The sequence below is a fragment of the Camelus ferus genome, chromosome 23, assembly GCF_009834535.1.
Source record: "Camelus ferus isolate YT-003-E chromosome 23, BCGSAC_Cfer_1.0, whole genome shotgun sequence".
Taxonomy (NCBI): Eukaryota; Metazoa; Chordata; class Mammalia; order Artiodactyla; family Camelidae; genus Camelus; species Camelus ferus.
Genome location: NC_045718.1, coordinates 19863883 through 19890720, shown reverse-complemented (window position 1 = coordinate 19890720; position 26838 = coordinate 19863883). Strand labels below are relative to the sequence as shown.

Here is a 26838-nt window from a genome sequence, read left to right as displayed (position 1 = left end):
GCTGGGCTGAGTGAATTTTGTTGGTTGCATCACAGGATGCCAGCCCATTGGAAACACCCGGACCCCCTTAGCTCTCTTTATTCCAGACTCTTCAGTCACTAATAGGAGACAAAAAGGAAGGCAGGGGAACCTTTTCAAAGTCTTACAAATAGTTAGGAAAGAAACCGTACCCTACTTTCGCAGCAGTTGAGGTAAAGCCAGACTGAATGCTCTGGCCTTGCTGATGGGATTGGGCCAGACTGACCTGGGTGGGCAAACCTGCCCTCCGCTCCCACTGCTCCTTGCGTTTTCACTAAACCAGTTCCCAAAACAGGGCATAATGGACTCCCTTTGATAGGCAACCTTAGCAGGCTAATATTCTATCCTGCTCCTAATACAATAATGTAAGCCCAGAATCTAGCATGGTACCTAGCATACACCCAGTGGGTCATAAATACTGGATAAATGAATGGTCAGCATAGTTGGACGGATAGATGAGTGATGGATGGATGCGCAGCTGGATGGATGGATGCATACGGTTCCCCAGGTACTGGGGTTTCACCTAGCAGTTATAACGAATAACAAGAAATTAGCAAAAAACCAAAATGTTGGGCTTTCAGTCACTAAGGTGAAAACCTGCTGTTTTCCAAAGCCTCTGCCTTTGTGCCACTTAACGCCCTCATTAACTAAGGCTGCTTGGCCAAAACAGAAAGGACAGAAGGGGGTTATTTCACATCCCTTACAATCTTGTGTCGGGGGAAGTCTCGCACGGTGCACTGCTAGTACGGAGCAGGCACCACCCTGTGAAAGCAGACTCTGACAGAACTTGATTCCTGTCACCTCAGCGAAGCCATCAGGAGACCAGCCGTTTGAGCTGACTATTTCCAAGGTGGAAACCAGCACCCCTGAGAAAAGACCAGACTTGTCCTCCTTTCTTTTGCAAATCTATATGCTTCAAACCTTCCTCACAGGGGGCCAGGGCACGGCTGCAGGAAGAGCTGGCTGGCAAGGCCCCCTCCCCCGCCACCTTCACCTCTCTTCTACTTTAGCTGGTTTGTGCCGTGGGCACTGAGTGGTAACAGCCATGCCTGAGTGGTTTCTCTCACTCACTTCCCTCTCGAGGGAGGAACTAAAGTAGTAAAGCCTTGGTGACGACCCCTGCTGGCAACGTTACCAGACTTCACTGTGTATGAATTCTACTTGTACATCTGCCCAGAAACCACTCAGTCGGGGCATTGCTCGAGAAATAAGTAAAAGGAGTCAATCAATAATCCTTACACGTGGCATCATTTCTTACATACCACATAATCAACTGCAGCTATTACTGGAAAAAAAAAATATATATATATGTATATAGATAGACAGATACCGCCCCACACACAAACAGGGAAAGAAAGAAAACCATTCCAGAGTTCAGACAACTGCATTCTCACCTCCTTTCCCTGAAAGCAAAGGCCGGTGGGCCCATACCCAACAAATCTCCCCCCTCCTTAGACAGGCACTGGTGGAGGTGGAACGGTCTGGTTCCAGGAAACCCATTAGTGCCTGAGGCTCCTATTAAGTGCGTGTTCCCACCAGCACGCTGGAAGGGGGCGCCTGCTCACCACGGCCTCCCAGGGGTTAGTTTACTCATCTCGGCCAGCACCACGGGACCACGCTTCTCAGCCCTGCGGCCGATGAGCTCAGCCAGTCGGGGCCCAGGGCTAACGACGTGGGTGCTGGCAGTCAGAGGTCCAGTGAAAACGCACCCTGCGGTCAGCGACAGCACCCAGCCTCAGCCCCCGGACGTGGCCAGCCTTCTCAAAAAGTTCCCACAGGGGTATTTTTAGTTCTGAGGGCAGAGAACACAATGTCTCAGGTGATGAGGGTGTTCAAGAAAGGAGGCCACTGTCTGACCCACCCAGCACGCGCTCCAGTCCTAACAAACCCACAGCCGAAGCCCAGTGCCCTTACTCACCCTCTCCTCCCTGGGCGCCGCCCCCATGCCGTCTTGCCAAAACCCAAAGAGAGAGCCCCGCCCAGAGAAAAGGCATTTAACCCTGGCCACGGAGCTCAGTGGAAAGTTTTATTTCTTGTCATGGCAAAAAAAAAAAAAAAAAAAGAGGAAAAAAAATCACGCTCTTGAAAGTAACCTGTGTCTTCGCCTCTCTCTGGGAGGAGGTGAGGCCAGCAAAGATGGGGACAGGATTAGGTATTAGATGGAGGTGGGAGGCATCCTGCAGGGTTTAAGGTTTGGAACCACAAGCATTGCTAACGTCTGTTCCTGCACAGCAGGGTCCACAGTTCGTGATGCCCCTGAGAATGGGGAGACAAAAGACAACTGAAGCCCAAATCTTCCACCCTGAATAAGCACCAAAAACATGCACCCCTATTGAGGCCATCTGGAACACCCAGTCCAGGTGGTGAAAGCTTGGAGCTAATGGGGCCAAAGTTGTGGTTCATACTTATATAAGGACCAGGCAGACTCAGACAAAGAAAGCACTGTGCCACAGTCCAACCAGAGCCCTGCCCACCAGCTGTCCCACAAATTAAACCTGTGGTTACAAAGGGATGGGAAACAGACAGACACACAGACACACACACACAAATGACTCACAGTGCAAACTCTGCCTTGTTCCAAGAAAAATGCAAACAAAACCTCCTACTGACTTTGGATAAGATGTGGTCTCCAGATAAGACAAGATCACCTGTCCACCCACGCCTGGTAATGAGATGCAGGGAGCTGAAATAAGCAGACCCCCTTCCTTTCAAGCCACAGCTCAGAAGCCACCTCCCGGGGGGCCTCCCCTGACACCTCAGGGCAGGTGTGCCCCACTCCTCCCAGGCATCCAACCCACCACCATCAGCCCAGGATTGACCTCAGGATCTGGCTTCCTCTGTCACTTCTGACTCAGCTCCCGGAGAAAAGGAGGCTGTGCCCCTCCACCCTCACCACCCCTTTCTTTCTCCCACAGCCCAGCACAATCTTGAAACGGAGTCAGAGAAAGACGTGCATGAGAGGAAGTTGGTATAGCTGAACAGACAGTCTCCGCCCTCAGGAATTCCAGCATCTCAGACAGTCACTCTTTTCTTGAACCCCGAAGATGGAAGTGCCCCCAGAAGCACATGTGGACCACAGTCGTGGCACACAGCAAACGTCAGCAGACCGCAGCAGCAGACACCCCTTACTCGGCTGTCATCTTATGCCAGGATAACCTTGAAAAACATCGGACCCTCACCACTACCCCAGGCGGCAAGCAGTGCCTCCCTACTGCACCAATGAGGAGAAGGGCTTCAAGGTACTAACTTGCTTAAGATGGCACAGCTTGAAAGAAATGCAGCTAGGACTGAGTCAAGAGCTTTTAACCACCCTGAATGCAACTGTCTAAGACAGAAAGAGTTAACTTAAGAGTTACAAGCAAAATAAACAGAGGCACATCTATGTCCTAACCTAGGCATAAATGCAAAACAGGAACTGAAAAAACGGAGGAAATCTGGGAAGAGGGAGGAGCATCCAGCCCAGAAGAGACAGTGAATCTACATCTCGCATTCCCTGCAGAGGGGCTACCTCTACTCCAGGGGAGGGCGCAACTGGTTCTGGGAGACAAGAACACCCTACTCTATGCATAAAGCCCAGGCACGCATACAGTGCATAAACAGACGGTACATCTGTGGTATTAAAATTTCAGAGGGAGGAAGAGGCAGTTTTAGGATAGCTAAAAAGGTTCCTGAGGGAGAAATTATGAAAAAAAAAAAAAAAAGCTAGAGAAACACTGATCTATAGGAAGCAAATAAGAGGGAGCAAGAACTAGACTGGGAGGCAAAGGAGACCAATCAGATGGGGCCACGTTGGGGTGATGCCACATGGGGCGTGATGCCACATGGCAGAGTGGTGGGGAGGGCAGGAGATGAAAAACTCAGTGTGCCCAGGGACGCCTCTCCTTTCCTTCTGCCCGCCACTCCATTCTTTCACGTGCTCAGTTAAAAATGTATCAAATCTCAAACACAGAAAGGAATATTTATAAATACAGTGTATAAGGTATAAAGAATAATGAAATAACAACACCTGCATACCCACCACCAGCTTCAGAAAGACAAAGCTATCAGTACTTTAAAAAGCCTTGGGCATATGTTAGATATAGATCAATTAAAAATATATATCAATTATACCTCAATTTAAAAAATAAGTAAATAAATTGTCAAAGCAAAAACCAACACACAAAAGAGGGCCCTGGATATCTCCCCCATGATTCTATCAACTTCCCTCCTCAATCACATGTAAACCACTATCCTGAATTTATTTTAATGGCTACCTCATCTTTGTGATCACACACGAATGTATCATTTAGACTGCACAGCTTTGTATACACAGGATCATATCTGCTGCCTCTGCAACTTGCCTCATTAGCTCAATGTCGTGATCTAGAAATTCATTGCACATTGACAATTAGTTATAATTCATTCCTTTCCATGGAAGAAATTCACTACCATTCATCCATTCCCCCACAATGGATATCTGGGTTGCTTCTGGCTCTTTGTTATTACAGATGTCACTGCAACGAATGTCCTGGCTCCTGTATGTCCCCTTGGTGGAGAAGAGCTTCTCCAGGGAACACGGCAGAGTTAGCACTGCCGGCTGGGGGCTACGCACTTTTTTGACTTTACTAGCTAATGCACTACAGGGAAGCCGGACCGATACAGATTTACAGCCTCTCTGAATGAGTTCAGGTGGCCAGTACTTGATATCGTCATGGGATTTTAGTTTTGTTTGGTCTTTGCCGAACTGGAAAGTGTGAAATGATGTCTTGTAGTTTTAAGATAGATCTGCTTGACTACTAATGAAGTTGAACACAGTTCCATAAGTTCATCGGTCATTTGTGTTTCCTCTTCTGCAAATTCCTTTTTCCCATTTGAGCCCCTTTTCCACTCGGTGGTTTGTTTTTTCTTTTTCAAATTTCTTTATATATTCCAAATACTAATCCTCTACTGGTTGCAAATAACATCCCAAGTGACTTGTCTTTTCACTTTCTTCACTGTGTCTCTGGATAGATCCAAAGATGGACATTGATTATGGTGCACTATTATACATTGATAAGTGCTTAGTTTTAATGTAAACTTATCAGTTTTTTCCTCTACAATTTATACTTTTTCTGTGTTATTTTAGAAATCTTTCTCTACCATTAATAGGTATTCTTCTCCTACATCATGCTTTCTAAAAGTTTTACACTTTGTTTTTCATTTTAAGTCCTTAATTCACCTTGAAAATGATTATATATGGTATGAGATAAGTAAGCAATTCATTTCTTTTCAACATGACTAAACAGTGTCAGCATTATTTATTGAATAGTTTATCTTTTCCACACAGATCTGAAATGCCTGTTGTCATAAATCAAGTTTTCGTCTCTGTACATGTATTTTCTCAACTCTATTCTGTTGCATTGGTCTATTTGTCCACCTTGGTGTCCTAATTATTATATCTTTATGAGTTATAGCATCTGGTAGGGCACACGCTCTGATTTGGGTATCAATTTTATTCTTTTTCATATAACGAAGGTTCCCTCATTTTCCCTTTTCTGAAAAAGCCTGGAAAAGATTTAAATAATTTATTCCTTGGATGTCCGGCAGAAGTGGTGTATTAGACTACTGTGTTTTTTACAAATATATTTTTAAACATTGATTTAATTTCTTTTCATGGTTATGGTACTATAAATAGCAACAGTCTTTCTATTTCTTCATGAGTCAGTTTTGGTTAAGTTATATTTTCTAGAAATATGTCTGGCTTTGCCAAAGTCTTCAAAATTATTGGCATAAAGTTGTGCAAAATATCTTAATATATTTTTCATCTGCTTTTCCAAACATAATATTGGTTATTGGTGCATTTTCTTTCTTTTCTTGACCAATCATGCCACTGATTATTTCATTAATGTCTACTCTTATTTTTGTTATTTCCTTCCTTTTCCTTTCTTTTTCCTGCTCTTCTTTCCTAACATCTTACATTGTAAGCTCAGCTCATTAATTTTCAGCCTTTCTTCTGTTTTAATATTAGCACATAAAGTTATGCACTTACATAAAGTTATCCAAGTAGCACCCTACAAGGTTTGATATATAGTACATTTTTCATTCATTTCTAACTATTTCCTAACATCCAGTATGACCTCTTTTTTGAGCTATTATTTATTTAAAAGTATATTTTCTTTTTTAATTTCTAAATGAATTAGAATTTTCAGGTCATCTTGCTGCTACTGGTTTCCAACCTAACTACACTGGGATCAGAGAAGGTAACCTACATAAAACACAGCCTTTGAAATTCACTGAAAATTACCTAATAGTCAAGTATGTCATTAATTTTTTTAAAGATTCGAAGTGTTCTTTAAAAGAATGTGAATTCTCCAGTTGTTAGATGCAATAATTTACATGTTTCTTATATCAAGCTTATTAACTGCATATTTTATTTTTGTTTTTTCTAATATATCAATTAGTGATGAAATTATGTTAAAATCTCTCCCTACAATCATAGAAAAATATTTATCTTTATGGTACTGATCAGCTTTTGCTGTCTATATTTTGAAGCAAAGAAACTTAGAATTATAATATCTCCCTAATGAAATGAACTCTTTATCATTAAACAGGAACCCTCTTCGTCACTAACAATGCTCTTTGCCAGCTGTTAATGAAAGCACACCAGTATCCGGGTGGATGGGGCAAAGATGAGTCTTCTATTTGCTTGGAACACCTTTTTCCGTCTTTTCGCTTTCGAACTCTGTGCCCTTCTGTTCTAAGTATATCTTGCTAAGAAGCACTCCTCTGGACCCTGCTTTATTTCTTTCTTCATTTTCCTTTATTTCTGTTTTTCTTCTATGCAGTCTGACAACCCTTTTCTGGGGTTGGGAGGTGGGCGGAGTCCATTCACACTGATGATTACTGGTATGTTTGCATTTATTTCTTCCATTTCTTCGGTGCTTTCTCTTTGTTCTACATTTTCCATGTTTCATCCTTGCTTTTTAATGAAATTTCTAACAAATGAAGCCCACTTTTTAAGGGGAGGGGGAGACTAACACTGTCTCATCAACCCTACTTTACAGAAAATGATGAATTAAGATCAGTGCTGAAAAGCCTTCCTAAGGTCAGAAAGCCAATGAGTGAGAACGCCCAGGACCTAGTACACCCTCTACTTTCTTCCACTGCACTGCAGCTGGCCCCTCCCCACAGCAGCAGCAGCAGCGAGAGTGGCTGCATTTCACCAACCCTCCTCAAAACAGTCCATCTTCCCCTCACAGAGGAAGAAAACACAGGTCTGAAGCTATTCATCTTACAGGCGGGAAACCTGAGATCTAGGGGCAGTAAGTGACTTACCTATGGGCAGAGAAATAAAATGTGTGTTAGAAATAAAATGTTAAATTTCTAGAAATTTTGATGTCTTAACAAAACACCAAACCTATCTGTGGAAGAAAAGAAACCCATTAATGAAGGCTGAGGTCGACCTATTCGCTTCTAATTTAGGAATACAAAAAAAGGTATTATTTTTATTATCAGCTTTGCTCAGAAGGCATTATAAAATTGGATGAAGATAGTCAAAAGGTACAAACTTCCAGTTATACGAAAAATAAGCACTAGGGGTGTCATGGACAAAGTGAGGACTACAGTTAATACTGCTGTGTGGTATATCTGGAAGTTGCTAAGAAAGTAGATCCTAAAAGTTCTCATCACAAGGTGAACAAATTCTTTTCCCTTTTTTTTTTCCTTCTCTCTCTATGAGATGATGGATGTTAACTAAACTCACCATGGTAATCATTTCACAATACATGTAAGTTAAGTTATCATGTGGAATACCTTCCTTACACAGTGCCACGCATCAATTATATCCCAGTGAAACTGAAAAAAAGGAAGTTACATGGAATTTTTTAATATATTCAGATCTGACTGAATCTATGATTTTAGTTTTTGCCACTTTAGAAGATGGAAACCCCTTGAGGACAAAACAGTAATCAATACCATAGTTAAAACAAAAACAGTTAGTGTGCTCTTGGGATTTCCTAGATTCCAGGATGAGAAGCAAGCCCAGAAGGTACCAATTTTTAGGAAAAACCTAAAAAATAGCCCAGGTCCAGTGCACATCTCTAAGCACACGGCACCCTGTTTTCTCAGCCTCACGTCCTGGTCCCTCCAGCCCAGAGGCTCCCACTTCTTCTGTCCCTTCAGTTTCTTCACCTCCACGAACCTCTAAGAATCAGATGTCTCTCCTGGGTTGACTTCCAAGTCAGTTTTTGGCTGTGCTTTGTTTTTACTGGGTAGATTTTCCAAGCACAGACTCATTTTTTTCAGATTAGGAAACTACAGAGGCAGGAAGCATACATGAGGGGACACAAGCCAAAGCCCCTGTGCCAGAGAAAGGTCCTCTTGGCATATCTCCAGCCCCCTGTTAACTCCAATATAAAGAGGCTCTCAGTTCTGCCTCTTGAGAAAGCACTTTTCAAAAAGCATCCACTTGGAAGAATCTCTTGTTCTCTAAGCCAGGCCAAGGCAAGAGCAAAACACTACGAGAATCCAGACCTGCAACAGCTGCTGTAGCATAAATTACTTGACATTAAAATCATCCCCACTTAATAAAATCATTCACTTTACTTTCTTCCGAACTTGTAAGTGAAATCACATAGATTTTCAACAACAGGCAGTTTGTATAAGATCATCTGATGAAGAATGAGCTTAATGAAGACCATCTGAAGTTAGCTTTACTCTAAAACCTTCATATCCATTGGTTTGAAAGGTGACTTGGAGGAAGCAATCATAGGATAAGCATGTATGAAATCCATCTCTTTCATCATTAACAATGTATCTTTAATTTTTATCTTTGTATTTTTTTAGGGTATAATTTATCTTTATCTTGTTGATCATTAACAATTCTTTCTTATATTTTCCAGGCTTCCAAGGCTAATATCCATGTCTCCTGATTTCCTAGCTCAGGACTCTTTCTTCCCAAAAAGCAAAGGAGAAAGGCTTAAAAGGAAACAGCACACATAATCATACCTTCCTGGTAAGCATGTTGGCCACTTGAGACACACCCACGTGGCCAAGGAGAAGCCACGCCAGCCGCTGCTTCCCCCATTCCATCCAGAAGTTCCACTCGAAGTCGGTTGGGTCCTAAATAGGCCAAAACAGCAGTTTATCAGAGGGGTCTCAGTAAGTGTTTGAGGCAAAACACCAGTTACTAGAACAATTATGAGAAGAAGGCCAACATGAGTCCAAACTCTACAAAATGGCATTGACACAACTCTCCTCGCCTTTACCCCATCGTAACCCCCACCGACCTGTACCCCGTGGCATGGGTGGTCTCACTGCCACTGCCCTAAGTGAGTGCCTTTGTGAAAGCGGACCCCTAGCTCCCAACCCGGGACCCTTTGTGGAACCAAAACTATTATTCCCACATTATAAGATAAAACAGAAGACAACCTACGGAATGGGAAAAAATTTTTGCAAATGAAACCAACAAAGGCTTGATCTCCAGAATATATAAGCAGCTCATATGACTCAATAAGAAAAAAATAAACAACCCAATCCAAAAATGGGCAGAAGACCTAAACAAGTAATTCTCCAAGGAAGGCATACAAGTGATAAATAGACACATGAAAAAATGCTCAATATCACTAATTATCAGAGAGATGCAAATCAAAACTACAATGAGGTATCTATCGCCTCACACCAGTTAGAATGGCCATCATTCAAAAATCCACAAATGACAAATGCTGGAGAGGCTGTGAAGAAAGGGGAACCCTCCTTCACTGCTGGTGGGAATGCAGTTTGGTGCAGTCACTGTGGAAAACAGTATGGAGATTCCTCAAAAGACTAGGAACAGACTTACCATATGATCCAGGAATCCCACTCCTGGGCTTATATCCAGAAGGAACCCCACTTCAGGATGACACGTGCACCCCAATGTTCATAGCAGCATTATTTACAATAGCCAAGACATGGAAACAACCTAAATGTCCATCAACAGATGACTGGATAAAGAAGTGGTATATTTATACAATGGAATACTACTCAGCCATAAAAACCAACAACATAACGCCGTTTGCAGCAACATGGATGCTCCTGGAGAATGTCATTCTAAGTGAAGTAAGCCAGAAAGAGAAACAAAAATACCATATGAGATTGCTAATATGTGGAATCTAAAAAAACAAACAAACAAAGCATAAATACAAAACAGAAATAGACTCATAGACATAGAATATAAACTTGTGGTTGCCAAGGAGGTAGGGGGCGGGAAGAGATAGACTGGGATTTCAAAATTGTAGAACAGATAAACAAGATTATACTGTGTAGCACAGGGAAATATACAAGATCTTATGGTAGCTCACAGAGAAAAAAATGTGACAATGAATATATATATGTTCATGTATAATTGAAAAATTGTGCTCTACACTGGAATTTGACACATTGTAAAATGATTATAAATCAACAAAAAATGTTAAAAAAAAAAATAAGGTAAAACAGAGACTTAAAGGATTCAGTCCATTCACCGAGCGTCACAGAGATAGTACAGGTAACAGCTGTGGCTATCTCAGGGTGGTCACCTAGACACCTGACCAACAAGAGAAATGTAAACTCGACACTAATAATACGGTGTAAGGTCAAGGTCAGTCATGTTAAATCTTGCTGTCATTTACAGGCAGGAGGATAATTTGATGGAGAAATTAGTTAATTTCTCCTATAAGATTATGAGGGGAGAATGAAAGACAACACTTCCCTTCCCTTCCCTTCCCTTCAGGAAGCTCTGTGTCCGTCAGCACCCTGTGTCTGTACCTGTCCCAGGCGCTGTGTCTATGTGGCTCCCCAGCAGAGGCAGGTGAAACCTCTGGCAAGATGGCACACATGGGCACTGGGGCCTCACACCTAAAAGCCTTGGCCTCAGGAGCCCCAGGGAGATCAGGGCAGCCAAGCTGAGCATGGAGGGGATAAACACAGTGACCGGCCACTCTCAAAGGGGCGACACAGGCTTGGCCAACAAGCATCTCAGCACCACTGCGACAGAGGAGGGATGTGCGGTCCTCAGAATTTTCTAGCCAAATGGTGTGGGTGGGGAAGGACTCCCCACTGACTATTGATCTATTGATACCGAACACCTCACAGTCTCTACAAGTGGAACTCTGAGTCAAATTTAATTGGATTCAGAGGATTTTTTTCTTTCTTGCACCTGAGGACCGAGGGGGCAATTTCATACACATTACACATACTGTAGAGCCCTTTTTTTCCAGAAGGTAAAATATAGATTAAAGTGATTGTGACTCATCTCAGACTATGGCTGCAGAGGTCACAAATGTAGCAGCTAAGGCTGCAGATTCAGCTTGGGTTTGGATCACAGAGCTACCCGGCTAATGGCTGCGATGACCTTGAATGAGACACTTCACCTTTCTGCTCTGTCTACTCACGTGATCACAGTACTGATCTTCTAGGGATGTGTGAGGTTTAAATGAAAGTCTCTATAAATCAGAAATTTAAAACGGTACCTGGCACGCGGTACTCACTAAAAATTGTTACTTGCCACTAACTGCGAGTCCTATGTGCTTCCCAGCCTTCATTAGCCAGCTAATGTTGTATCATGTGTTAAATTTTGCCTCTTGCTAAAAAAAGAGAGTTTTCCTATTTTCCAAATCAAGAAATACAGCAGTACTGGGCATTCCCAAACAACACGTGTTCCCCACATCCAAGATCCTGAAACACACAACCTGCTCACAGGGCCTTCGTCCCAGGATAATCGTGGGTCTGCTCCAATTCCTTCCATTTAAAGGCTGACCACATCAGGGCCCAGGACGTGGCCACGCCACTTTAATCTGGCTTCATCTCTGATCCAGCCCTCATTTCCCCATCTTAAAAATGTCAAATTAGTGCAGAGCCAATTAACTGTTAAAGGCCAGGAAGTTCAAAGGTCATGCGATGAGGCTACACTAGTAAAATGCCACTTCGTAACAGGGATACAGGTAAAAAGACCCAAAAACCAAGACTGAAATTTTTACCCCCCTCAAAGAAAAGAACTCAACATTTTAACTTTTTAAATATAAGTAACGTTTTTGAACATTCAGAATTACATGTAGAATTCATGACCTCAGGCTTACCTATGCTTAAAAAGTTTTCCACATTTAATTTTTTTTGGTGGGGGGGGCGAGAAATGACATAATATAATACACAAAAAACCAAAACAAATTTTTATCTTTCATCCCAAGGCCCTGGACGGTTGAAAACTCTGCTAGTCAAATTCCAACAACAAAATTACAAAATCTTTCATCACTAATTATTTCAGAAAATATCTATTTAAAGAAAATAAAAAAAATTTTCTTATGTCCTTTCTTCTCCATTTAAAATATTTACCTAAAGAAAATAACCAGACAGAAAAGCTGAGTTAATAAATATAACAGGATGGCCAATAACTAGTGGTTAATGGTTTGGGTGAGAAAAACACTGACTTGCCTGCTGCTATAAGCAAAAGTGTTGTAGACTCTGAACTCCATCACTCACGTCAAGGTAAACTCTATAAAGTCTCAAGTCATGAACAACTTTTTCATATGCTGTTTTTCCCCCATTTCCTTTCTCAATCCTACAGTCCTCAGTCAGTTAGAAACCTCTTTTTCAGTTCTATAAGGGAGTCATATATGAACTGGGGATAAATTCTAGCCGGACAGAACCAGGAAGGCTTTTTCGTGGAGAAAGGGGAGAGTGAACTCCAAGATCCACATCCAACCTTCAACATCAGTGCTTCTCAAACTTCAGCTGCACACAGATCACCTGTAGGTTTTGTTAATATGCAGATTCTGATCCAGGAAGTCTGGGGTGGGGTCTGGGATTCTGTATTTCGTACAAGCTCTCCGGCAGCATGATGCTGCTGGCCTGGGGACCGCATTTGGAGCAGCAGAGAGACCTACGTCACCAGTTACACTTCCCTATGGCTGAATGCTCACAAGCCCAGAGACTCCTGAACAGCTCACCCCACCCCCACGCCATTCCCAGGCAGGGACACACTAAAGCTGATACCTGGTAATTCACATACAGGGCAACCATCATCCTGCTCACTATTCAGCAGAGGTGATTCCCTGCTCACACTCCTACGTGACCCAGCCAGGCTTCCAGGTTTCACATGCACCCTGTCAGCCTATTCCAGAAATTTCCCCCATTCATCCAGCCTGCCCTCTTCCCAGACTACAGCATACAGATTTAATATGTGGTATGATTCTGCCTACAGCAAGATATTAAAAAGAAAACTCTTTTTTAGAGTTTAAATATCACGTCTAAGGTCCCAGAGCCTGATTTTAAAGCCCCAGGTCCTGAGGACTGCAAAGTCTGTGTTTCATGTGGTAAAATATATATAACAGAAAATTTACCATCTTAACCACTTTTTAAGTGTACAGCTTAGTGACATTAAGTACATTCACCCTGTTACACAACCATCACCACCACACATCTCCAGAACTCTTTTCATCTTGTAAAACTGCAACTCTTTACCCATTAGACAGTAACTTCCCACTCCCCCATTACCCCAGGCCCTGACGACCGCTTTTCCACTTTCTGCCTCTATGGATGTGACTGCTCTAGGAACCTTAGAGAAGTGGAATCATACAGCATTTGCCTTTTGTGACTGGCTTGTTCCACTTAGCAGAACATCCTCAAGTTTCATCCATATTGTAGCACGTGGCAGAATTTCCCTCCTTTTTAAGGCTGAATAATATTTCACCATTGTATGGCTATACCAGCCGCACTGTGTTTATCCATTCACCTGTCAGTGAACATCTGGGTTTCTTCCACCTCTTGGCTGTTGTTAATAATGCTGTTATGAACATGGGAGTACTAAATGTTTACTTTTTAATGTTTTGAATTTTAAATGATTTCCTAATGTTGCCAAATAATCTCCTCTTTTTTTAACATATGTACTTATATCTAGAGGTTCAAATCTCTTTCAAAATCATCTGGTAGTTCAAGGACAGAGACTTAAAAGAAAAAAACTCCTGGTCAATGAAGACCTTCTATTGCCAATCCAGGACTGAGTAAAATTTTCCTTATTCTAGCCGTGAATTCTCATCAGCCCTAAATCTCACCAGATCACAGCACTCTCACCCCTGGCCTCTTGGCCAGAGTCCTGCACTGTTATCACAGGCAGAGGGCCAAAACTCTCCTTTTGTGCTTTTTCTTGCATTCCTCAAACAGTGTCAAATTAACATTGGCTAAAAACATAACCATCCCATGGCTAACTTGGCCAGGCCCCTAGACTGAAATCTCATTAAAGCACCCAGTGCCAAGTAAAACCCCAAGGCACCTGCGAGGACACCCCAAGGGAAGCTGAGAAACCCATCCTGCAGTTATAATCAGTTACCCCAAGTTCACCACTAGATAAAATCTGAGAGTTGACCTGCCCAAGATCGCCCAAACCCAGTCAGAAAAAAAAGGAAAGAAGGGTTCTAGAAACTGGACTGAAAAGGAGTGAATCCATGGTTAACAAAAGGGGAACGCTTGTATTCAGAAAAGATCCAACATCTAAAATGCTATGAGAAAGTGACGATGGTAACCTTCTCCTCAACATAAAATACCTGCTCTGTATGACTGACACTGCCAGTTGTCCGTCAACACTCCTCCAACCCCTTTCCAGCAGGCCTTGCTCTACGTTAAAGCTTGGAAAGTAAAAAACTACATTTCCCAGAATTCCCTGTAGCTAGCATGTCTCCTTACGACCTAGCTTCTTATGGGCTAATACACACACAAAGACTTTGAAGGTGAAAGAACACGAGGATGTAAGGGCCGTGAGACTTCTGGAAGAATGGTGGCGGAGGCCTTTGTTCTTCTGCAGCAGCCGCGATGGAGACTCCAGGATCCAGTCGGGCCAGAGGCGCTGCAGCTTTCTGGTGAAGTGGCTTTTGCTAGTGCACCCCAGTACTATGTTCTCAAGCCAGGAGCTGTGCAGTGGCCACAGTTCTGTGAGTGGCTCTGGGAATTGCTCCTGGAAGCTTACGTAGTGCCTGTCCCTACAGTCCATTCAACTATTCTGAACTCTACTTAAATCCCTGCAGTAAAGTCCTTTCTGCTTAAATTGCTGGTGTGGATTCTGTTGTCTGCAGTGAAGCCTTGATCGACATATTTTTCTTCTGATTGCAGTCCAGCTCCAGCTTTATAATAGAAGCATTAAGAAAATAATTCACTTTGAAGAACATTATTCTGAATTAAGACTATTTAGTAGAGAAAAATGAAACAAAGAAAAAAAAACAAAACACCAGGTAAGTCAGTCCAAGGAGTGTTCTAGAATAAGATAATGACAGCAGTGAGTGTTTCCCAGTCACAAGTGCATCTATTTATGTATTTAGAAACCAAATAGAAAATGAGCTACTCTACCCACCAGTCTGTATTTTTCTTCACTGTAACTCTTCTCCTCAGAGAAAACAATGCAGAGCTAAATATGTTTACTGTTTTCCCTACCCTTATATCCAGCATTTTGCAAAAAAGAAATACAACAGAAACCAGACATTTTTGCCTATGTATTTTTCTTCAACAGCATTATGTGCATATGACTTTGAGATCATATCTAATTCCCTATGACACTGAGCAAAAGTTATCTGTGAACAGAGAAAACCTTTATAAGACATGTGAACACAGAAATGTTTCCCTGCACGTTCAAAGGCAGCAAACTCACCTTAATGGCCTATAAATCTCCAAAAGAGAAAGAAAAAAAGGACTAATCTGTAGGAATTCTACACAAAGTACTGCTCTCTGAATGAACTCAGGCTAATGATTGATTTGGCAATTACTGAAAGAGTTTTTCTTTCAACAGATGCTTTACTGTTTCTAAAATAACTTGAACTAGATTATTTTACTGCTTACAATTTCCAGAGACAACACTCTTTCCCCAATCAACACTTCTTCAGAGATAAAATGTTTTCACTAACAAAACTTTTTTTTTCCCTGTAAGTAACAAATGTCTTCACCATCCTGCCCAGGTGAAGAAGAAGCTCACAAGGGTGGGGGTGCCATCAACAGGACCAGCACAAACTATACTGTTTACCATGTACTATCCAGCCTCTTAACTAGCCATCAGGATGTAAGCCTAGCAAATTGGTCCAGGGTATAATGGGGGCGGAGGTGTTCCACAGAAGATGATGATGATGTTCTGCAGAAGTCATCTTTGAGATGACTTAATTCATCACAGGGACCTAATTGATGTGAGTGGATTCTCTGAATCTCTTCAACCTAAACCCAGTAACATCCTCTGGCTACACCTCTACCTACCTACTTTCTAGAAGTTGCTTCAGATTATTTAAGACGTATGCACACACATGATCAAGCATGTAGAGACTCTGTCTCCCTACTTTCTCTAGTCCATATTTCTCCCTTTCGTCCTAAAGCTGACAAATTACGAATCAATTTTTTAAAAGAAATATTAAATTCTAGTATGAAGTCAAAGGCACAAAAACTGTATTATATTCCCCATACCTCTCAAACTTGAAAAACACTAACCATATTTTCTACAAGATATGTACAGAGATGAATTGTAAACAATTAATAAAGCTGATAAATAAGTTAAGGATCATGACCCAAAAAATGTAGTAGAACAGGATGGCTAGACAGCAAATTATACAAGCTCGTAAGATTCCCCGGCTACAAACTATGCTAATAGATGATGCGTCTCATTAATGTCACTTCTCCAGAATACCAAGAAGACAAAGTCACAGTAACATGGAGGGGAAAAAAAATGGTCCCTGTGGCCCCTTAAATGGCCCTCATGTTCAGAGAATTTGCTTTCTGCTTAGGAAGTCTTCACACATTCAAGAAAACTGATTAACACGTAACATCTCTGTGGTGGGCAAATACTAGTAAACTGGAACTCTAGATGGAATACCAAAATGTTGAAGGTCCACAGGGCAGAAGGCCAATTAAGAAAGATAAGAGTGATGAAAGAGAGAAAGAGGAAAAACTGACATTTTTGACATCCAGCTGGGGGAGAGGAGAGGAGCTCTTCATAACCACGCAGACCATGTTTCTCCTTGAATTTTACCCACCATGAAAGACCAGGAAAGTGGGCAATCGGAGGATATGGAAGGATTCTCCAGTGTATCTCTTCAGTCTGTCCCCTTTGCCCATTAGCTAGCTGTCCAAGCTCTCAAAGAGAGACCTCTCTGTGAAGTAATAGAAAACATATCTACTGTTGACTGCCCGTGGTGCCTGGCACAGAACTCCTAAAACCCTTGTAATTTCCTGTGGTAACAGCACTAGGAGCACCTTTTGTTTGGATATTTGATCTTTGACCCTGGTTCCTGACACAGAGCTCCTAAATCCCTTGGAATTTCCCAGGTGATAGCAGTGTTTTTTGTTCTAATGAGGTGGCTCCCGGTGGGCTCCTGGATGAGGGCAGATCACCAGAAGGCCAAGCCAGGATTACAAGTTCAGAATTTTTAGCCCCACTTCCCATTGTCCAGAGAAGGGAGAGGGCCTAGAAATGAAGTTAATGACTGATCCTGCCTCTGTGAGGAAGCCTCCACAGAAAGGTCAGAAGTACAGGGTTCAGAGAGCTTCCAGGTTGGTGAACACGTGGAGGTGCTGGGAGAGTGGTACCCTTGGAAGGAGCATAAAAATGCCACGCCCCTTCCCACATACTGTTTCCACATTTGCTGTTCTAGCAAATTAATTGAACCTGAGGAAGGAGTGGTGGGAACCTCCAGTTTAAAGCTGATTGGTCAGAAACACAGGTAACAAACTGGACTTGCAATTAACATCTTAAGGGAGGTAGGGGGAGCAGTCTTGTAGGACAAGCCCTTAACCCGTGGGTCTGATGCAGAGTTGCTTGGTGTAAGGAAAGTCCACGGACATCTGGTGTCAGAAGTATCATAAGTATAGCAGCAGTATGAGAGTAAAGGAGAAACACACAGAAGTGAGGTTTTCTATACCTTCCCCTTTCAAGGCATCCCTTAGAATGGTCAGCCATCACAATAGCTGAGGTGCCTTCACGTCTGGGAACAGAGACAAACAAGAACAAGATCCAAAGCTTACCACATCTTTCAGGCACATCTCCACCAACCATTCCCCCACGGTGTATTGCCTCAGCCGTCTCTCTGCAGAAATTTATTTGTTTGTTATTAAAATGACTTCTCTTTTCTTTATGATGTCTGAACTTATTTTAAATGCTTCAACACAGAGATTTCTAGTTTCAGGCAAGATACAATAAATATATTTCTCCCTAACCCTCCCACTAAGGACTACTAAAAACGCCGGATGTGATTATAAAACAAACATAAGAAGATTCTGAAAGATGGAAAGAATAAGGCAGACTGACTAGGGACCTCAGGACTAGAGGAATGAAAATAAACCAAATAAAATTAAATAACTCACTGGATAAGCTATTATTAATAGCAGAGGTAGATGACACAGGAAAGAATCACTGAACTTAAAGATATGTCAATGGAAAGTACACAATCTGAATAACAAAGAAAAAATTAGGCTGAAAAACACAACCAGAGCCTCAGGGACCTGTAGTACAGTTATAAAAGGCCTGACGTTCGTGTCACTGGAATCCTAGAAAGAAAGGAGAAACATATGGGGATAAAAAATATCCAAAGAAATAATAACTAAAAATTTCCCAAATTTGGCAAAAGGAATAAACCTATAGATTTGAGAAGCTGACCCCAATCAAATTAAATATACCAATTAACAGGCAGAGACTGGCAGAATGGATTTTCAAGAAACAGTTCAACTCTATGCTGTCTACAAGAAATTCACTTCAAATATAACAGTATAGGTAGGTCAAAAATAAAAGGCTAGAAAATGTTTGCTTTATAAACATTAATCAAAAGAAAGCAATAGTAGGGGAGGGTATAGTTCAGCGGTAGAGTGCATGCTTAACATTCAGGAAGTCCTGGGTTCAATCCCAAATACATCCACTTCAAAAATAAATAAGTAAGTTAACCCCATTACTTCCCCACCCCCTGAAGCAAAAACAAAAATAAAAACAAAAAACCTCATGTTTAAAAAGAAAAAGAAAGCAGTAGTGGCTATATTAATATCAAATAAAGTAGACTTCTGTGAAAGAAAATCAACAGAATCAAAAAGGATCATTAATAATGATAAAAAGGTCAATCCATCAAGAAGACATAACAATCCTAAATGTGTATGCACCAAACAACACAGCTGTAAAATATGTAAAGCAAAAACTGATAGAACTGGTACAAATAAACAAATCCACAACTACAGTTGGAGACTTTAACACCTCTCTCTCAGCAATTGATAAAACTACTAGACAGAAAATAATTCAGGATACAAAAAAAAAAAATCTACCACAACCAACCAACAGGATCTAAACATTCATAGAACATGCCATTCAACAACATCAGAATACACATATTTCTCAAGTATTCGTGGAATAGTCACTTAGACAGACTATATCCTGGGCCATAAAACAAATTCCAACAAATTTAAAAGAATTTCATTGTACAGAATGTATTCTCTGACAACAATGGAATCAAACTAGAAATCAGTATCAGAAAGATAACAAAAAATCTCCAAACACTTTTCCAAGTAACATTTGAGTCAAAGAGGAAATCTTGAGAGAAATAAAATAAATAAATAAATAAATAAAACTGAATTAAAATAAAAATATAATTTCTCAAAAATGGGTAACTAAAGCAGTGCTGAACAAAAATATATAACACTAAACCTATCCCAATCTCAGCAGAATGTTTCATAGATATAGAAAATTTCATTTTAAAACATTTGGAAAAGCAAAGGAATTAAGTGAGCTAAAACAGTTTTGAAAAAAAGAACGTTAGATTAGAATACTTGACTTTTTAAGACTTACCAGTAGTCAAGAAAATGCAGTATTAGTGGAAAGATACATAGCTCAATGGAACAGAAACAGAGCCACACAAGTTCGGCCAACGGATTTATGACAAAGGTGCAAAACAATTCAACAGAGGAAGAATAGTCTTCTCAACAAAAGGTGCTGTAGCTACTGGCCATCCATAAGCAAAAAAATAATAAACCTCTACCTAAGTTAATATAAAAATTAACTCAAAGGGGATCATAGATGTAATTGTAAAATGCAAAACTTCAACAGTTTTGGAAAAAATACAGCAGAAAGTCTTTGGGGCCACACAACTAGACCAAGAGCACTCAGACATGACACCAAAAAGCACAGTCCTTACGAGAAAACAAAATTAATAAACTGCACTGCTGTGAAAGACCCTACTAAGAAGATGAAAAGGCAAGCTACTGACTGAGACATAATATTCTCAAGCCATCTGTGACAAAGGACTAGTATCTAGACTCTATAAAAAAACTCTCTGAACTCAACAATAAAAAAATAAAACCCAGGTAGAAAATGGGAAAAAGATATGAACAGAATTTCACCAAAGAGGATACAGAGATGTCAAAGAAGCACATGAAAACAAATTCAACATCCTTAACCGTTAGGGAAATGCAAATTAAAACCGTGATGAGATGCCACTAGACACCTATCAGGACACAGCTGACATGTAAAATGTTACTAATGCCAGATGCCAGCAAGCATACAGAGAAACTGAGTATCTCATACCTTGCTGGCGGGACTGTAAAATGGTACAGCAATTTTGGAAAACAGTTTGTACAGTTTTGGGGGGGGGGTTTATAAAACCAAACATATACTTACCACACAATCCAGCAATCCAAATCCTGGGAATTTATTCCTGAGAAATTAAACTTAAGTTCACACAAAAACTTGTACACCCGTATTTATATCAGATTTATTGATAATAGCCAAAAATGGTTTTGGCTTCAACGTCAAATGGTTAAACAAACTGCGGTTCATCTATAGCATAAACCAATACCCTGCAAAGAAAACGAATGGGCTACTGACAACACACAACTTGGATGGATCTCAAGGACTTTATGCAGGGGGCGGGGGTGGGGCCAAGGGGGAGTCGGTCTCAAAAAGGTAACATACTGTATGATTCTATTTCTATAACATTCTCAAAGTGACAAAATCATGAGATGGAAAACGAAACAGTGGCTTCCGTGGGTTAGGGATCCTGAGAGCAGGATGCGTGTGAGCAGAAAGAGGCAGCAGGGAAGTTCTTTGTGGTTTTGTATTTGAACTGTGTTGGTGGTTAGAGAAAGGAAAGAAATGGAACCCTACTCAAAGTCCCAAAATACAATATACAAAAACTGCAGCTTCTGTGGTTGAACCAGGACCGAGTTTAGAGCCCAGCCAGGTGGACCTCTGCTTCGCCCCCTAATGGTGGCTCCAGAGGCACGCTGTGAATACCAAGGTACTTGGGGAAATCTCAAAGTGGATGACTCAGACTTCTCATTTGCATACCCATAGCTCCTTGCATGGAGTACAGTTCTTTCAAGTTTAAAAGAGTATTTCTTTAAAATTAACATTTCTAACTATAAGAAGTGTGCTTACAAAATTCCTTGCACACATTTTAGGCAGGAAATAGCTCTTGGGGATAAAGAGCCACCATCAGTGAAGTAGGAGTTGCGGTTATTGGAGACTTGAGCTTAGTAAGCTAAGAGTAAGCTCTGGTTTCTCTTCAGATCGAATAAATCTTTCGCCTTTTACTAAAGATTTCCGTGGAGAGCAACAACTCTGAGTCTCAAGCCAATTTTTTGAGGCCTTGCTTTTGGCAGGGCTAGTCTTGTTGTTACAATAAAAGACATTACTTCTTAACTATATGATGTTTTCATGTAGTTTTTAGTAACTCATTGTTTGTGTTACCTTGTGTATACAAAGTTCATGATATGAATCTTGTAGGCTAGTTTTGTTGTTTTCCATTTGCTCTATAATCATAAAGCTAAATAGAGTTCCCCCTGGTAAAGTCCATAATCTGTCTGTTGGCTGATATGACCCATACCACGGATTTTGGCTGAAACAACATAAGAGCCATTCCCCTTCCCTCCCTGTATGATCAGGGGTCAAGAGTCTAGAAATATAAATCATATACCCTTGGTGACAGGCCTGTGGCCCCACCCAGTCCTGTATTCAGCTACAGGGTTAGAGGATTTCTGGTTGCCTGATGCAAACAGATTGCTCAGAATTCCCCTGTGCATAATGTCATATCTGCCTTGCACAGCAGTGGTACCAGCTCCTCCAGGCACTTCAATGGGCCATGAGAGGGGCTGGTATGAACTGGTTTGTACTGCTTGTCTAATAAATGTCTACATGTGTGATTAAATTTAGTCAAAGAATTGCCTTCATCAAACCCAAAAGCACAATTATGGAATAACTAACCCTCACCCACCTTGAACTTTTCAGCAGCTACTGTTATCAAGAAAGTGGCTTCAGTCAGTTTCCCACACAAAGACACCACCCTTCACATTGTCTCCCACGGGCTTATGATCTCACTCTTACCCTGCAGCTGCTTCTAATTTCTTTTTAACAGAGACTTATCAACTGTCATGTCACGATTTTAAAAGGTAATAACCTTTTAAAGAAGGGTGACAGGCACCACTTTTAGGGAATGTACTGAGACAAGGAAGTGTTTCCCCTCCTCCCCACTCCCCCACATCTCTCCCCAAGTTTCAGCTCCAAGCCACTGTTGAACCTGCTCTAGGCTGAAATCATCTCTGCTCCTTCTACTGTCTGAATCCTGTCCACTGGAGCACTTCCATAGGATATGTTGTGTGAACAAACTCATGGATCCCGAGGGACTTAATAAAAGTGCCCAGAAGCAGAATCCACATTCCAGCAGGAATGAGTTAGCATCTGAAGGCTCCCAATCAGATATCCAGTTCTGCTGAACTGAACTATATTAAATATCTTGTAATAACCTTTAGTGAAAAGGAATATGAATATATATATATATGTATGACTAGACATTATGCCATACACCAGAAACTGACACATTGTAACTGATTACACTTAATTTAAAAAAAAAAGAAAGAAATCCAGTTCCAGACACAGCTAAAATTCAAAAGATGTCAGTATAGGTATCTAAAGCTGCTCCTGAGAGTTTATTAGCACAAAGGATGTTAGAAATAAGTCATTTATAAATGAAGACTGTTCAACCCATGTGGTGGGTTAGAAACTTTCTCAGCCTCTAAGACCCTCATAAGGATGAGGCTTCAGAATCCCCTGAGTAGGCACCTAGAGCTTCAGAGAGAGTAAAGCCCTTGTTCCAGCTCTCCTTTGCATCTACATCCCTTTACTTCATAAGATTCTGTCCCCCCATCAGACTCGCAGGGTGTCTGCTCCAGCCCGCAGGGCAGAAGTGCCTCAGCCTCAGGCGAATCCCTCCTGCAAGTGCTTGTTGGAGAATCTAAGGACAGAGAACAGCTTCAACAGCAGATCTGGTATCCGCCCATTAATAAAAGTTTGCACACGAGGCAGAATTCAGATCTGGACTGTTTCCCTGTAATGTACCACCTGGCAGTGGGGTTGTGGGAGAGGAGGGCATTTAACTCCTCCCTACCTCCGATTACCAGAAGCTACCAAGAGGAAAGCCAAAGAATTTGGATTTTGTTGAACAACCAGACTTGGGTCAGTCCAAAACACAGTCCTTCTGTTCAAGGCTCAGCTCAGGTCCATTTCCTCCAGGGAGCCTGGCCATTCCGGGTTAGAAACTCTCCAACAAGGGACAGTCATACAAATGGAAACGCTTTGCTAAATCTAATGCCAGGGCTGATTTTCAGGCAGGACACACAAATAGGGCAGCTACTCCGGCTGTGCACACCTGCTAACTCTTCAGCTTGACTGATGCTGGTGCCCTTCGTTAAGTAACTTGAGCATCATATCCCTATTAAAGCCACGTATCAGCCTGGCATTCTCAGATGGAGTATTAGCTTCCCGAGCAGAGAAACCATGCTTCCTCCTTCCCTTAGCCCTCAACACCCATTGCAGGCTGGGCCACAAAGCAGTCGGTGAGCACAGAATTACTTGTAAACTGACTGGTTCGTGGCTGAGAAATTTCTTACCACTCCAAACCTGTATCACCACTGAAAGCAGCTCTTTTGCCCCTTTCCAGTTTGCCCGTCTCTGTTTCCTTCTAACCTCAAAAGAGCCTAAATTACAGGAATGAGGTCACTAGGCAGTTTAACCTAACTCCTGACCTGTGGTCTCCTGAACGCACACCATGACTTTCCTAACCTGATGATTCTCTTCCTAGATCAAAAGAAGTAACAGTGAAGAATTAAGAAGTTAAAGAATAAAGGGGGTGGGAAGGGAAAAATTGGGAATTCGAAAATTGCACCTCTTGGGGAGTGATGGAAATGTTAGCTATCTTGATTGTGGTAGTGGTTTCAAAATTTATTAAAGTGTACATCTGACATATGTCTGGTTTACTGTACAGGAACCATACCACAATAAAGTGTCAAAAAAACAAAAAAGAAGTTAAAGAATGACTAGCTCTCTACCCTCAACAGCCCCCCTAACAATCCTGCAGCAGATCACACAGGCAAAAAAATAACATCTGAAGAGAGTCAGCCAGTTTTCACGCAGTGGAGAAGGATGCGGAACCCAGCCTCCTGCCTCGACGATGATTCACTGAGACTCTTCCCTCCGTTTTCTCTTTAAAATCTGTCATGGCCGAGCAGAACCTTTGGAGTTGGTCTCGGGACACAAGTCCGCCTTCTCCCCAGACTGCCAGCTTTTCTGACTAAAGCATCTTTCCTTTCTACTGATACTTGCCTCTCGAATTACTGGCTTTTGAGCAGTGAGCAGCCAAGCCCATTCAGAAACAACACCTCAAGATTTTACTAAGTATTCACGGGGAGCCTCTCTCTCTCAGTCTCTATTTCTCTCCTCTCCCTCAACGCACACACTTATCTGATCTTTCAGTTGTGCAGGGCCAAACCCTTGGTTCTAACTTCGCCTTATTATCCCCTGACTCCTTCACAGACCTTTACAATGAACTAAATAATATCGTCCGTGAACTGGTAGATGTAAAACAGAGCCAGGGACTTGGTGGCTGAGTTAATAAGCAAATGTGATGTGTATCCATTTGCATCGTGGATCCTATTTTTACACAAGGCAGAGCGCTTCGCTTGCCTTTCCTCCCCAAGAAATCACTAGCACCTTGCTCTTTTTCTGCCTCACTGCAAATCTGCTACATTATCAGGAAGGAAATCCAGCAGGGATGAGACTAGACAAGAGACAAGGTACTGACAGGTTAAGAGCAGGAGCGCTTCGTGTTAACAAGAGGGAATCAAGCCCAACGTGTGCTTGGGAACCTTCCTTCCATCACTGGTCTGTGGGTTTCTCACCCCTACCATTGGGACACTAGTCAGCCCACACTCTCTCTGCCTGGAGGGGCTGGCACAGGACACCAGAACCTGCCTCTGCGGAGCAGCCCCTCCGTGAAGGGACAAGGCTGCATAAAATCCGAATTGCTGTTAATAAGGACAGGCTGAAAATTCACACGCACAGCCAAATTGCCTATTAGTCTGCTCCCATCAGATGGAGGGAGGCAGATAGGACAGGAACACTGGAATCATCTTTGAGAAGGAGAAACAACGGCGTAACGAAAATGAGGGAAGGCCTAAGCTTCCGTAACTTGCCAGAGTTTAGACACATGCAACAAAGCAAGCATTGCCAAGGGACCAACGGTCCTCCACGGTGAGTCCCCAACCAGACAGGCATGTCCACCTGAACCCAACAGTTGCTCCTGGATGCCCGCTGTGTGCCAGGCTGGGGGAAGCAGAGATGAAAGGTCCTCTTCCTCTTACATCTAAAACAGGGAACTGCTGGATAACACTGCTGGGAATGGAGCTCACAGGAGGAAGAAGTCCATGCTAACCATGCCAACAGGGGGAAGAGCAAAGAGGGGGCATCCAAGAAGGCTCCACGGGGGCTGGTCCTCGAGCAGGAGGGAAGCAAACCCCAGTCTGCGCGAGGATCACGGGTGGGAAACATCGAGGCCTAGTCATCCTCGGGGAGTTCCTATTCCTCAGGAGCACAGGGGGCCGCCCAGGAGATGAGATGGCCAAAACAAGGCAGGGCCAGTGGCTAAATGGGGCTGAGTGTCAGCCTCGGAGTCTGGACTTGACACTGTAAGAAATGGGAGCCACGAATGGCTTCTGAGCAACATTATGAGCTATACATTCCAGGATGTTGACTCCAGGGAGGCACGAATCTTGAGTGAAGGGCACGGGGAGCGGCGGGCAAGGCAGGGAGATCACAAGGCTCCTGAGACAGTCCTCAGAAGAAACGGCAAGGGCCTGAGCGCCTTCAGGAACCTTCTGAATAAGGTCCAGACCCCACGTATGGCACCCAGTGGCCGTCATAGTCCAGCCTCTGTCTGTCTGTGTCAACCTCCCGGCCCAGCTGAACGACCCCTCTCTCAAATCCAGTCCTCAGCACACTCCTCCCTTCACCCATCCTTCTCTGGTTCCTCGGCTCCCGTTCCTGTGGGCCTGGGTTACCCAGGGACGGCTGCCTCACTGACCTCACCGTTTCATCATCACCGCCCTCCCACCACAGTGGGTCCCACAGAGGACAGAGATGAGCCCAGCAGGCCACAGCCTCCCAGCACCCAGCACACTGCCTGGACGCCTCTCACTCAGCAGCCACTCAATGAATATTTGTAAATGATTCAAAAAGGAGCTGGCTGGGGTGTTTTTGTTTTTGTTTTTGTTTTGAAACAAAACAGAGGAATTTACAAGGAAGCATCTTTATAGGCAACACTTGGGCTGTGTCTTTACTTTAGACAATGACCTCCTCTCTCTTCATGTTCAAAGACACAAGTGATCAAGATCCCCTCCTCTGATTCTACTTCTGAAAGAACGTCTCATTCACAGGTAGGCCTCCATTTCCCAACTGTCACAGGAGGAGACAGCCTCAGGAAAGAACTGAAAAACTGATTACACGGAAAACTCTCCAAAACACATTAGGCTTTTGAAAGCTCCTTTCAGTAGCAATCAGTCCCCTTCTAGATTTAAATGCTTCTC

General features: G+C 42.5%; 1 protein-coding gene and 1 non-coding gene across 17 annotated transcripts in view; one reads left to right on the top strand and one right to left on the bottom strand.

Moving 5' to 3' along the window:
- The window catches only part of HHAT (hedgehog acyltransferase), a 282686-nt gene that overhangs the window by 222561 nt on the left and 33287 nt on the right, over positions 1-26838 (bottom strand). For 15 of the 16 annotated variants that reach the window (XR_004314459.1, XR_004314461.1, XR_004314463.1 and 12 more), the window contains exon 4: positions 8983-9096. Coding sequence is in view for 12 of the 16 variants with exons in the window: in XM_032466401.1 (XP_032322292.1) it covers positions 8983-9096 (114 nt within the window). In the remaining 4 variants the exon portion in view is untranslated. Of the gene's footprint in view, positions 1-1936; positions 2020-8982; positions 9097-26838 lie in introns of those variants that run through there. The other variant, XM_032466412.1, reaches the window with a different exon arrangement.
- LOC116659447 lies at positions 21473-21589 on the top strand. The gene has a single exon (XR_004314838.1). It is a non-coding gene; the product is annotated as a U5 spliceosomal RNA (small nuclear RNA).